The 14,957-nt window shown below is 34.2% G+C and overlaps 1 protein-coding gene across 2 annotated transcripts in view; it reads right to left on the minus strand.

Moving 5' to 3' along the window:
- alpha-Man-IIb (alpha-Mannosidase class II b) overlaps positions 1 to 14,957 on the minus strand; it is a 42,579-nt gene that overhangs the window by 20,758 nt on the left and 6,864 nt on the right. For both annotated transcript variants that reach the window (XM_085206671.1, XM_085206672.1), the window contains exon 3: positions 3,123 to 3,172. In XM_085206671.1, coding sequence (XP_085062797.1) covers positions 3,123 to 3,172 — 50 coding nt within the window. The remainder of the gene's footprint in view (positions 1 to 3,122; positions 3,173 to 14,957) is intronic.

The following is a 14,957-nucleotide window of genomic DNA, read 5'->3' on the forward strand; positions in this document are numbered from 1 at the left end:
TGATGCGAACAAGAAGTGATCTAACCAGTGAACTGCGGTTGTAAACAGTGCGAATGACACGCAAAGAGGAACGCTGGATAATGTGCTGGCTTCACCCGCACAGCGGTTACGGCTGTGCGTGCGTCTTACCACCACGTCAGTCAGTGGGAGCAGGACCCACCACCACCGCGCTACATTCAATTCTTATAAAAGCTAGTGCGCATGGGGGTGCGCTCTCCTTGTGGCGGGTCGGTTATCGTGCGTAAAGGTACACGGTTAATTATTCAATATATTGAATTACTTAACTTTGGTAATGGATTAGCGTAATTCTTATAAGCGTATCATTTTTAATAGTTTAAAACAATGCGAACTACGTTATTATTTAAGATAGGTTCAGTATTTTTTGTAAATACATATATAAACGTTATTTTTTTTTTAGAGCGCTGTTAGTTCTGGGAACCTAATTTTAAGATACTTCGTGGCCATGAAGGCACTACTATTGCGTGTTGAGTGGCGGAACTCAGCGTTGGGCTTTTGTCTTGGTGCCAGAGCGAAAAAACATATTAATAAATAATATTCCCGAAACGCTGGCGTCGCCCTGTCGCGTCGTGGCGCAGGGCCTCCGTTACTTGTAGTAACGAAGTTTAACATACTCTATTTCCTCCAAAGCTACATCCTTACAGATCGAAATTAGTAAAATTCCATCTTAACGCACATTCATACATAGGTACTATCAACCACAAAACAACCCCTTAGTGATCGAATATCGCAAATACCCGTCTTCGGAGCATTTATAACAACGCCAATGCAAACTTCGAGACTCCTAACACTTGTAGTAACAAAGATTATAAACCCCAATAAAAATTATCAACCCCAATAACAATTCCTTAGGGGTCCATGCAAAATTTGAGACTCTTAGCATTTAGAGTAACGAAGTTTCGTACAAATTATCAAGTTCAAAATCAACCCCTTAGGAGTGAATATCAGTAAAGCCCATGCTAAATTTGAGACTGGCACATGGAATAACGAAATTTCATTTAAACTATTAACCTTAAAAACACACATTTTGGGGTTGAATTTAGCAGGAAATAATTGCACATACGTCCTAAAAAGTACCCCTGTGCAAAATTTGAGACTCCTAGCACTTGTAATCATAAAGCTTCATACAAACTATCAACCCCGAAAACAACCCCTTAGGAGTCGAATATTACAAATTCCCGTCTTAGCGAACACCTACGTCCTATAAATAACCTCTGTGCAAAATTTGAAACTCCTAGCTCTGGTAGTTTTTGAGATTTATTGACGAGTGAGTGAGTGACCTTTCGATTTTATATATATTCATATAGATAGATTAAAATGTCTTAATTTAGAAGAAGTAAAAATAAATTAAAAGCAAAAAATCTTATTTAGAAAAAGCTTTTATTTAAACGATTTAAAAAGGAGATTTTTTTTTCTTTTAAATCTTAACTATCAACACATAACCTCATTATACACAATTTATGTGATCATAAAAGCTTGTCGCGCGATTTATAAACAATTTAATTATATAAAATCTGAAAAAGTTAAAAATTTTAAAGTTTTAATTTAATTTAATATTGATTAACGCACTTCACGCTCCAGCATCATCGATCACTTTACGCTCCAGCATCAGTCGGTTCTCGTCAATGAGTGCAATTTCATCGGCATACATCATCAGCCATGGAGGCTGGTCCTGGATGCGAGCCGAGACTACATACATAGACTACATTGAATAAGAACGGACTAAGAGCCGAGCCTTAGTGAACCCCCTACTGTGATCTGAAGGGTTTAGTGTTACTGATTAAGTTTGTAGTAACGCCCAAGCCAAACCAAGAGTTATTGGAAAAAATTCAAGCTTTCTGGTATCTGGTAATATATAATCAAAGCTAAAGATTTTGGTACAAAACGCCATGAAACCGAGCAGGATAGAATTGTTTTTTTTAGAAAGTAGTATCAAAACTTCAATATTAAGATACAATGTTCGCTATCACATTATGTATGCGAAAAAAAAAAGTTTTTGAAAATATACCTATATATTATTTATTAAACGAAACTAAATTTGTAGTGAAGCGCCAGCTACAGAAGAGCGCGAACTGCGAGTGAACGGACTGAGCGAGTGCTGTAAAGTGACGTCGCGCGGGTCGATTACGGCCCGACGGAATCTCGCGTTGCGCGCTTACTTTAAAGTACAATATCTCAAAAACTAATTGACGTATCAAAATAATTCTTTCACACGTATTTTTTGTTTTTAAAAGGCAATACGATGAGCTAAAATTTAAATTTATTGATTATTCTTCATTAACGGTAAAAGAATGGAATGACCAAAATCTAAACTAGATCAAAATCGGTACATGCGATTGAGACCTACGATGCCACCGACAAACATACAGATACACTATAATCTTCCCTGATAATTCTTCCTTCTTAATACCATATTTTTATTTCAGCCAGTTCCTAAGGTTAGGGCGTTCAATTAAATACAAATCTTCAGGATCGACCAGGTTAAATTTGTGCCGTGAAACTTTATAATTAATTGCATATTCAAAGAAGATTCCATATAAATAAAGCAGTTTTATAATTTGAATTACACTTGGAGATAAAAAGGCGTTCAAGAAAAAGCCGCAAACTACATCCAAGATAAATGAAGTTAAAAGTAACCGAGATAGATTAGAGATGAATGAATGTTTTAAAGAAACCGCTGACATCCAGATATTGTTGTATATATTTATCCCATGAAACAGGGTAGGTAGAGGAAACATAATGCCAAGACACCCAGTTCTTTACATTGCTACTATAGTGGGGAAAAGACAATAATAAATTGCATCAAGTGGAGATTGAGTCCACAACGCAACTAATATTAGTAGCTTCAATTTTTTCCCCGCATAGCACTGCAGGCAGTGAGAATTGAGAGTTAAGCCACTCCATTCCCATTTTCGCTCAAGTCGCTATCTAGACTCTTATAGCAGGGAAATCAAAGTAATCCACAACTACCGTGTTTACCAGCCAGATGCTATTTGTGTCACAACGGCTTTCCAGCTTACCTAGTGTCAAGAAAAACATCGTATTTACGATCAGACGCCGTCTGCCTGCGCCATAATAATGCAATGATAATAACAATCACTTACTAAATCTTGTCGCCGTAGTCCTCGTGTATCCTCTTCGATAATGTTGTTAACTGTAACAAAAGATAAACATATAAAGAGATTGTACTTAACAAATTATATCTTCTAAACATATAATTATATCTTCTATAATAAGAAAGTAAACATGGCGCGTCTGTACATTGAATATATTTACAAAATAATAATTGAGGGGGGTTTAGGAACAATAATAGAGACCAAAGCCAAAAAAAATATCTGTTTGTCTATTTATTTGTATGTTTGTACACGCTAATCTCCGGAACTACTGGATGGATTTGAATGAAACTTTTTGGGTTGTATAGCTATTATGTCTAGGCAACATCTAGACTATATGTTATTTTGAAAATCTGGATACCTGCCGCGGAACTTTAACAGCCTGTCTAAACTATAAGAGATATAAATATATGGCCTTGGGGAAAGTTGAACAACATGACAAACAATCTCCACCCACATAATAAAAATGAAGGTCTGAAGTACCTGACGTGAAACCCAAGCAGCCTATCTAATCTCTAAGAGATATAAATATAGCGTCTTAGTAAAAGTTGATCAACATAATGACCATTTTCTGTCCATATAATAAAAATGAAGATCTAGGGCAGCTCATATCATCTCATTATACACAATTTATATGATCATAAAATCTTGTCGCGCTAATCAATATTGAGAACCTAACTACTTATGATTTCTGTACAAAAAATAATGATATCCCATCAAAATCATAAATGTAAAATGAGAGCCAAGTTCAGTAATATGATATATGCCTTGGTTGTTGACTTCAACGATAAAAGAAGTGAGATGTAAATGTATGCCAAGTTCAAAGGTCAGTCCTGAAATTTATTTTTAACTATATAAAATATTTTATAACAACTTAAAATGTCCTTTCTTCTTACAACTTAGGAGACTTTATTTATGTGTAAGATCTGACTTGGCTAGTTTTCAAATTAATTTACAATATATTACTGAACTTGGCCCTCATTTTACATTTACGTTTTGTATGGGATTAATTAATTGACTGTGCGGACTATAATAAATAAGAAAATAAGTATTCAAACAAAAAAATATGTTAAATAATTTATTTCCTTATATTAACAAGGACTAAGTGAACAAGAATTTGTATACATGTGAGAAATCATCATCTCTATACATATAATAAAACAGTAAAAATATTTTGTCTGTACATTTAGTATTTTTGACTGAAATACGACCGCTAGTCATATCATAAAGGAAGTGGTTAGGACAAGGAAAACAATGCACGAGTGTTCTGTCGTTAATAATAATGTAAGATGGATAGACAATACTAACTGTTTATAACCAGTACGAGTGGACTTACAAACGTGTGACTGTAGTGTGTACTTGACAGGTTCTAGGTTCGAATCCCACTTGAGGAAATGAAATATTTTAATTTCCTCGCAGCGCGGCTTTGAATCCTGCCACTCAACACGCAATACCTACCTCCAGAATTTGGCGTAAAGCGGGGAACAGAAGTGTGTTAATAGGAACGGAGTGTGTTCACACTAGGTTCCCTCTGCTTATTGAAATGTGCTTGAATTTAATGAAATTGAATGAAATTGAAGAGCTGTGGAACACCTAGTGGAAGTGAACGCCGCGCATTGTCGTGTTTAATTTTTCGAATTGGAATCGCTAGAGAGGAGACGCTGCGCCGCTGACCCACGACGGCTAATATATATATATATATATAAATATATCAATAGATGTATGTAGGTAAAAGGACGAGAGACGAGGGGATCGTCTTACGACATCGTTTATGGGCTTAGATATGAATTTGAAATATTGTTTTACTTTTAATAATAAAAGAGTACAGCAGCGCCAGCCAGAAAACACAAAATAGATTATGTTGACTTTCCTTACACGTTGCGGAAAGAACATTGTATTCATAACTTATTAGTTTCCCGATTCCCGATCCCGTTTTACGTTTTCTCGTATCGTTCAGTCTATTGCACAGTAAGCTGACTTCTTTGTACCATCGCATTAGAATGTTAATTCTTATCAAATGAAGGCAATGAGCGAATAATTAAATGTTTATATTGAATGTGAAAGACATTATTTACATAAAAGTTAAAACACTCAGGCGTATATAATACATTGTATTCGCTTCCTAGCAAAGTAAGAGCAGGTTAATAGTTAGTGTGCATCTAAACTTCTGAAATTTGATGCGATCGCTGACCGTTCGAGAACAGATATTCTGGCGTTCACGTCGAGCGACAGCTAAGTTATGCCCAACTTAAATACTTGGAGCCCCCAACTAGGTAGCTGCGGAAACTCCTCAGGCGACTCTTATAACCTGATTTAATAACAATTTACTTAAAAGCAAATCGATTCGAACTGGAGCAGCATTCTTTGTTACCAACTAGTTAGTAGTAGTAGTATTCATCAGGACTACGATATTTTATAATAAATAAATATGGAAAGCATTATTAACAAATTCAAATTTTAAAAAATATTTTACTTTATCATTGTGCAGTAGGTAGGTTTTACGGTATTATTTTTTAAATTTATCTACCTATCTTGTGTAAACTGGGTACTGACTGACTGAAAGACAATGTTCAGCCAAAACTATTGTACTTGGAAAATTTAATTGTCATGTAGGTTCCTTGGGAAGTTTAGGGGACCACTGTGAGGATTTGATACGTACACGTACCACCAGGTGAGATAGCGGACAAATGTTTGCCTACCTACAATATAAAAAAAAAAGGTAACCTAGTGTTAAAACACTCATAGACATTGCGTGTTGAGTGGGATACTATATATATCTATATATATAAAATCAAAAGGTCACTCACTCATCACGAAATCTCAGAAACTACAAGTGCTAGGATTCTCCAATTTTGCATAGGAGTTACTTAAAGGACGTAGGTGCTCGCTAAGACGGGAATTTGCAATATTCGACTTCTAAGGGGTTGTTTTTGGGGTCGAAAGTTGTATGAAAATTCGTTACTACAAATGCTAGGAGTCTCAAATTTTGCATAGACGTCACTAGGACGTAGTCATGGAGACAGAAATTAATAATAACATAGTTCACGCGGGTGAAACCGCGAGCGGGCCGCTAGTATATATATATGTCTATTGAATTCAACGCAGGACAATTCAATAGAGAGTTCGTCGGATAATTATAACTAATGTAACTAATACTCAATAATTATAACCAGAGCAAAAAGCCACTTCGAAGTTTGATCGCAATGATACAATAGTACAAACGGCAACGGCGTAGATTTCCCACGTAGGTACAAACAGTAAAAAATATAAGAGAGTAATTGTCACGCTCACAATGGCTGGCGCGAGCATCGATCATAACATTCAAATGCACGTTTCCTTAATAGCGTGCCCGGGCTCTGCTGTACAGTGCAATACAGTATCGAAAGGGGCGATGCAATGCTGTATTCAAACTACTTTTGGTACATGATTATGTGTGGCGTTGAACTCCGCCACTTTTCACGTAATGTCTTAAATTCGGAAAGCGGAGAACTGTGTGTCTTTAGATGGACTGGGTAGGCAAAGGGGCCTATCCTATAAGACAATGCAGCGTTGACTTCCTCCTCCCATTACCTACACCGTCTCCAATTCCCCACTTTATTTTCGATTCTTATAAAGTCAAATAGGTATTATAAGCAATAAGTATTGAAGTCATAAATTATGCATTTCACGCTGGACATCCATAAACACATTTGCATACAAATAAAAAAGTATAAAAATAAAAAAATATATTTTAAGTTAAACGGTTTTATATTGCAGATAAATGTACTAAAAGCTCAAAAATAATTTCATGGCAATTATGATTACTAAAATAAAATCGTGGGGCACGACACTTGCTACTTACCACTGATGGTGGTGGTGGTGGTGAAGTCTCATGCCTTATCTTTCGATTATGTAGATATTGTCTGTAGATATTGGACGTGCCACGGCGTCTTTACAGTTTTTCTACTCTTGCCATTGTATTGTCTAGTTCAAAAATGCCGAAACTATACTCGATTCATTATGGCAGGTGACAAAATGTAAACAAAAATATTCTGTTTCTCAAACTTTTATGCATTTTTTTACTTCTATTTAATTTATTTATGGACACTTTTTACTAAAATGTATTTAACTATGTGGTTAATAAAGCTAAATATATCTATACTTCAAATTAAGGCAATTCAATCGACGATATTCAAACGTGACATATGTTTTTCATTTATTTTCTTAACTTTAACTTTTCTTAACTATATTTCAGAATTTATTAATGAAAATAATTGGATATTGTAGTGTAAAAAAATTGATGAATTTTGTAAATAATTTTTTCTATTTACTGTGCATCTGTGTGCTGTATCTTTCATTCATTTAGTATAATTACTTCCATAAATACATAGATCAATATTTTTTAAAATGAATATAATAAGTCCATCAAACCTGTCATGTAACAGAACCTTTTTTTGATATGTTTGCCTTCTGTCTCTTGCCATAATGAATCGAGTATCTATTGTCAATCTCATGTTCTAAATAATGCATACTCAAATCAAATGTGCTTTACATTCGTAGGCTAGTTCGTAACAAGTTCTACAGATTTCTTGGTTGCGAGAGTGTTTGTGTTTTTAGAGTTGAAACGAAGAGGGAACTAAAGTATGTCTGTTTATTACACTGAAAATGATATATTTGTGTTGATTGGCACGGAACTGAATGGCGCGCTTAGTTACCAGATGCTCGCCACGACGACGAGGCCAGCGGGGCCAGTCACAGTGGCAGGTAATGGAAATGCCCTTGCTCGCTTCAATTGCGAGTACCTACTCCTACAAATGCTTCCCGCGGTGTATTTATTTATTTATTTATTTTAACACTTTATTACACCACAATTGAAATTGAATTTACAAATATAAATTAACTTAAACAAAAATAAAACAGAAAAAAAGAAAAAAGAAACAAATGAAAAACGGTGTAAAGGCAGCCTTATCACCCACAGGTGATCTCTATCAAGCAACCTTTAACTTTCAACTGTTGGTGTAAAATATATATATTCTAAGAAACTATTGAAAATATTAAATAGTAAGCCAGTAGCCAGCCAGTAATTACAGTCGTTCTTATATAACCTCTATGGTCATTATTTCTAACAATATACTTAAATGAAGCGAATATCGAATCGAAAATATATAAATGAGAACCTCCTCCTTGTTTTGAAAGTCGGTTAAAAATACAGATTTATCACAAATAAATATAGATTTATTATAAGTATAAATATAGATAGGGATTGCTATATATTTGCAGACAAACTCATGCCTTGAGTTCATTCAAATGACGATAGCTTTTTTTTTATGAACCGATTTTGATGAAACAAAACTTTACATGTTAAGTTGAGTTAAAACAAAGCAATTGGTGAAAGTTTAAAGTAAATCGGTTCAGTACTTTCGGAGATTAGCGTGATTATACATACAGACAGACAGACATACAAGAAATTCAAAAAATATATTTTTGCTTTCCTTTTAATCCATACCTATATTATAAATTCGAAAGTAACTCTGTCTGTCTGTCTGTCTGTCTGTCTGTCTGTCTGTCCTTTACGCAATCAGGGTCAAATCGCTAATTTAATTGTGATAAAATACTCATATAGAGATACTTGAGGGTCCCGGGATGAACATAGGATACTTTTATTTTCTCATATTTGTAATATTTTCGATATATATCAAAATATTAAAATAATTAATTTGACAAGCAATTTATTCCGCCATGTTAATAACAATCGTCGCTACGCGTTGCTAAGCAACGGCTTGCAAAGTTTGTTGTTTTAAGAAAACGTCACCCAAAGTGAGTTTGCTTAATGCATACATGGCGCGCGCCGATATAGATTTGTATACATTAACAAAAATTAGATGATTTCTATAATTTGGTATTCATCCTTATGAAAATAAATATAATAGTCACTTTTTGCATTTCATCTAGATGGAAATTATAGTTAATTATAGTATAACATTCTAATAAATAATTAAGATGTCACTGATTCCAAATGACCTAGCCTACGAGTGGTATAGTATGACCCACGCGAACGGGCAGACTTTGATGATTTTGTAAATTTTTATATATTTTTGAATTACTATTATTTTTATGTAATTATTTGCTGCTTATAATTAATTTATCTCAGTTCGGTTATCCATACCGATGTTATACACTTAAAATATCGTAATTTCAATCATTTGAGATTTTATTTAATATTGTTCGCAAAAATGAATAATTATTTAATATAAAAAAATGTTTAGTACGCGCGCACGGCAAACTTTAGGTACTTATTCTAATATTAAGAATTTCCTTTAGTTACTTTTACTTCTTTTGTTTGTTCATTTCGGTTACTCAGATATTTTTTCTAATAATAAATCTCCACTTATTATTATTTTTTAACTTATTTAGGCTTATATTTTCGCGGGCGTAGCCGCGTCCGGGCCCACTAGTAGTACTATAAATTAACATAACTTTTTTTATTTATGAACCGATTGTAATAAAATAATGTCTCTATATGTTTTCGGAAGCTTGCCATAACCCAACAGTGAAAACCGCATCTAAATCGGTTAAGCCGATTCTGAGATTAGCGATGACAAGCGCACAGACAAACGGACAAACAGACAAAAATTTAAAAATCATTGTTTTGGGTTCTATTAGGTTATTAAAAATAACATTTTTTTTTAATATCTTCCAAGTACAGACACCGACCCTCTCACGATTTTATTATAAGTATAGATGAGAGAGTTTTTGGTGGTAAGTCAGTGTTCATCTTTTTACGCCCATTTCAGAGATGTTGCTTGTTTCGTGACGAAACTATCTATCTTGCCAACGTGGTCAAATGGAAATAACTACTTGTTGTGAGACATGACACGCATGACACATCTTAAGGGAAATAATATGATGTAATAGACCCTATAGCTTTCCTGAATAAACAAACTCTCCAGCTGTAGAATATTAATACAGAAGTACAGATAAAAAACAAAACTCAAAGAACACCACAAACATATGCATTTCCGATCACAAGGTTCGTTAGGCAGCCAGTAATTGGACGATAAAATATCGGCGATAAAATAACAAGTAGTTACACTCAATGTTTACATGTGGTCTCCCTCGGTCTCTCCTCTCTCCTCTCTGCGCGCAGTCCGTCAATAATTGGACTTTTATCAACGTCATATATGACTGACTGAATTAATTAATTATAAGAATGTCACAAATAACAATGCAAATTAAATTATTTTCGACATAGCTGTACGTAACGTACTAATGTTTATTTATAGGTATAGGCCGATTTCGAGCATCGTGTGACTGTAATGGCGACGATTGCGAGTTCGATTCCAACTCGGGGGAATACATTATTTGCATTTCCTCACTCTGTAGAAAGGAGTTTCTTTTGCCATCAACATTTTACTGTTGAATAGAGCATGCTTACCTTATATACGTGTAATATAGCATAATATCTTACATAATATTTTACAGTCAAACATATTATATTAGGCTCAAGAAACAATGTACATATTGATACATTATTCAGATTTGGATGGTGCCAAAAACCACCGCACCACGCACCACGTGTGTTAATCTCGGCAGCTGGCCCACACAGGCCACACGTGGCGTGACGCATCGCATGATATGACCACAGTAATTAACTAAACTCTTTCTGTGGGTGTGGGTGTTCCCTACCGTGGTTAAATGGAATGGTTGTCTTTGTCTAAATATTCTGTACGATTTAAGATTCATTTTGCTCGAGGATTAACTATCCTACACAAAAAGATTTTTTTGATTTGAACCAGTAGTCCCCGATATTGCAATCGTAAATATAGATCACAATTCATTAATATTTTCTTTTCGGCCATTTTTTTTTAAGCATAATATTCTGTTGTAAATAGATAATAGATGCATGAAAGAACAATTAATGTTATGATAAGAGCGCAATCGCGAAAAAAAAAATACTGACTCTACGGATAATATGGTTCCCACTGACTCGAGGTCTGATCAACCTAAAGTTGTGAGTACGCATATGAAACCCATAGGTTCAGCTGAATTACGTTTTATAGAAGGAAAAATGTTAAAAGAATTAAAACGATTAAGACTAATATGTGAGGAAAGTAAATCTTTGTGCTATGAACGTAGTAAAAGAATAATTCATATTAAAACACTAAACTCCGAATCGCAAATATCACTACGTGAATTTGTGGCAGAACTAAATTTCATTTTGTAAAAGAATAAATGTTAATAATATATGCGTAATTAAAAATGAAGAAAATAAAGTTTTTATAAGAAAACTAATACTAGAAGTAACGAGTAATAAAAATAGGTCCGGACCCATAATAAGTGTATTAAATAACGTAGAAAAAATAAATGATAAATATGAAAAGCGCGTTATATTAAATGATTTCCATCTCTTACCTAGCAGTGGCCATGCAGGTATGAGACGGATGATTAATAATATTAAAAAATATTATTATTGGCCAGGTATAGATAATGATGTAAGAGAGTATGTCAAGCATTGTGAAAAATGTCAACGTCAAAAACATTCTTTACCTGTAAAAGAACCTATGGTCATTACGACAACAGCAAATTCTGCTTTTGAAAAAATATATCTAGATATTGTTGGTCCTTTAGATAGGGATAATGAAAATAGTTCATACATATTAACATTACAATGTCAATTAAGTAAATATGTTGAAGCGTATCTCTTAGTTTCTAAAAAAGCTGTAGAGGTAGCTAGAGTTTTTGTTAATAATTTTATACTTAGATACGGATTGCCAAAGGAAATTGCTACAGACCGAGGTAAGGAGTTTATTTCTGCAACATTTCGTGAGGTATGTAGCTTATTGCAAATAAAACAATTAAATTCTACTGCTTATCATCATGAGTCAATAGGTGCTCTAGAGGTAACACACAAGCATTTCTTCGAATACAAACTGAAAACCATCCTGAAGCATGGAGTGATTGGTCACCATTTTGGTCATTCTCGTACAATACAACAGTTCATTCAGAAACGAAATTTTCTCCATTTGAGTTAGTGTTTGGGAATAGATGTTCACTGCCTAATAATTTACAAAAAAATGTAGATCCACTTTACAATTACGAAAATTATCCTTGTGAACTCAAATATCGATTACAGACAGCATATAAAGAAGCAAAAGATAATTTAATCCAAAGTAAATTAAATAGAAAATTAAGATATGATAAACGGATAAACCCAATAAGTTATAAAATGAGTGATTTAATATTAATTAAAAATGAAGTAGGAAATAAATTAGATACACTGTATACTGGACCATTTAAAGTAATAAGAGACTTACCGCCAAATGTAGAAGTTTTAAAAAATGGAAAAGTTGATGTAGTTCATTAAAATAGGACTAAATTGTATCATAAGAATAATGCTACTTGATAATTTTATATTGTAGTTAATAAGTATAGTATAATATAATTAGTATATAGTAAGTATAAAAAAATATATATAAATGTTTTTTTTTTTATTAAAAGGGTGGAAGGTGTAGTGGTATATCTTAAGTAGGTATGTATAGTTATATTATCTATTGTAGCTACGATATAAAGGCAATGTAGTTATAATAATAAATTTGTCTATATTCAGCAATCGAGTGTATCATTACAATCCCAAACCGTACAAATGTAATGTAGTTTCTCGCCGGCTCTTCTTAGCAGAACTGCCTTCCAAACCGGTGGTAGCTTTCGGTTCTCTTTCGTCTGTCTGTCTGTCTGTCTGTCTTTTACGCAATCAGGGCCAAACCGCTAATTTAATTGTGATAAAATACTCATATAGAGATACTTGAGGGTCCCGGGATGAACATAGGATACTTTTTTTTTCTCATATTTGTAATATTTTCGTTATATACCAATATATTAAAATAATTAATTTGACAAGGAATTTATTCCGCCATGTTAATAACAATCGTCGCTACGCGTTGCTAAGCAACGGCTTGCAAAGTTTGCTGTTTTAAGAAAACGTCACCCAAAGTGAGTTTGCTTAATGCATACATGGCGCGCGCCGATATAGATTTGTATACATTAACAAAAATTAGATGATTTCTATAATTTGATATTCATCCTTATGAAAATAAATATAATAGTCACTTTTAGCATTTCATCTAGATGGAAATTATAGTTAACTGTATAACATTGTAATAAATAATTATGCTTCCTAACTTCCAAATGACCTAGCCTTCGGGCGGCATAGTATGAGTATGACCCACGCGAACGGGCAGATGACTTTGATGATTTTGTAAATTTTTATAGATTTTCGAATTGCTATTATTTTTTATGTAATTATTTGCTGCTTATAATTAATCTCAGTTCGGTTATCTATACCGATGTTATACACTTAAAATATCGCAATTTTAATCATTTGAGATTTTATTTAATATTGTTCGCAAAAAATAATTATTATTTAATATAGAAAAATGTTTAGTACGCGCGCACAGCAAACTTTAGGTTTTTTTTTTCTAATATTAAGAATTTTCTTTAGTTACTTTTACTTCTTTTGTTTGTTCATTTCGGTTACTCAAATATTTTTTCTAATAATAAATCTCCACTTATTATTATTTTTTAACTTATTTTAATTATTTAGGCTTATATTTTCGCGGGCGTAGCCGCGTCCGGGCCCACTAGTACTAAATATATTCGTATAAGTTTGAGTGTGGTTAGTTTTTTTTTCAATTGTAAAACTAGATGTCGCCCGCGACTATGTTTGCGCGGTAGTTTCGGTTGTGTAAGGCAAGCAACATACCGAGGCCGCCATGGTGCTGCGGCACAGTGGCCACAGCATTTCTATTCTCGTCCACATTGGACATTTTCAATAAGTACCTACATGTAGTCTGCGTCTGTATGTGGAGTATATCAATTATTCATTAATCATGAAAGTCATGAAACTCTATCAATGCTTATTTTATTATCTCAAAGAGGTCACCCAGGGAAGACCCAATCTACGAGTATATAATAAGAAAAACCCAGCTTCGTCAATTATATTGTATACCTACCATACCTACTTTGGAGCCTTTGGAGAATTTTAGTTGGCCCTCTGTAGTCTCTATCTACATGTCAAATTTCAGACTTCTGCTGCAATACGCATCAAATCAAAAAATCTAAAATGAAATTTTACAATTTCTCAAAATTAAGTACAAAGTGTAACTGTAAACGCGACTGGTTGTGAGTTTAATCCCCACTCGAGGAAATGAAATATTTATTTAAAAAGTGTATTTTCATTTCTTGGCTGTGATATCGAGGCAAAACGTGGCGTTGAGTTCCGCCACTCAACATGCAATGCCCCCAGAATTCGGCGGAAAGTGGAGAACGGAGCGTCTTAATGATAAGTTCCCTCTGCTTACCCTGCTGTATGCGGGATAAGCTACCTGTTGGCTGCGAGCTGATATTAGAACGTTTAATATTAAATACTAGCGGCCCGCCCGCGGCTTTCCCAGCGCGATTTAATGAATATTTTAATTTATTCGTTCAGAACCAGTCTTAAATATTAAATTATTGATTTGGATAAGGATTTATAATATTCTTTGTAAAATAACTGTAATAATTGCATATTAAAATTCCCAGGACACGCTGCTCTGTAGTCATGCCTCTGTGAAGGAGAGGTGGAGAAGCTACTTCCAGGAGTTGCTGAATACTCAGCATCCATGCAGTCTTCATCACGACCCACCGCCTAACCTCGGACTTATTGCCCCAATAACCCTTGACGAAACTTGTAATTGCCTTCGATGCATGAAGAACGGAAAAGCGGTGGGACCTGACGACATTCCGATCGAAGCGTGGAAATCGTTGGGCTCTCTTGGTGTGCTCATGCTTACTGACCTTTTTAACCGTATC

This window comes from Heliconius melpomene, chromosome 21 (assembly GCF_056956725.1).
Source record: "Heliconius melpomene rosina isolate 202511_hmr_F chromosome 21, ASM5695672v1, whole genome shotgun sequence".
NCBI lineage: Eukaryota > Metazoa > Arthropoda > Insecta > Lepidoptera > Nymphalidae > Heliconius > Heliconius melpomene.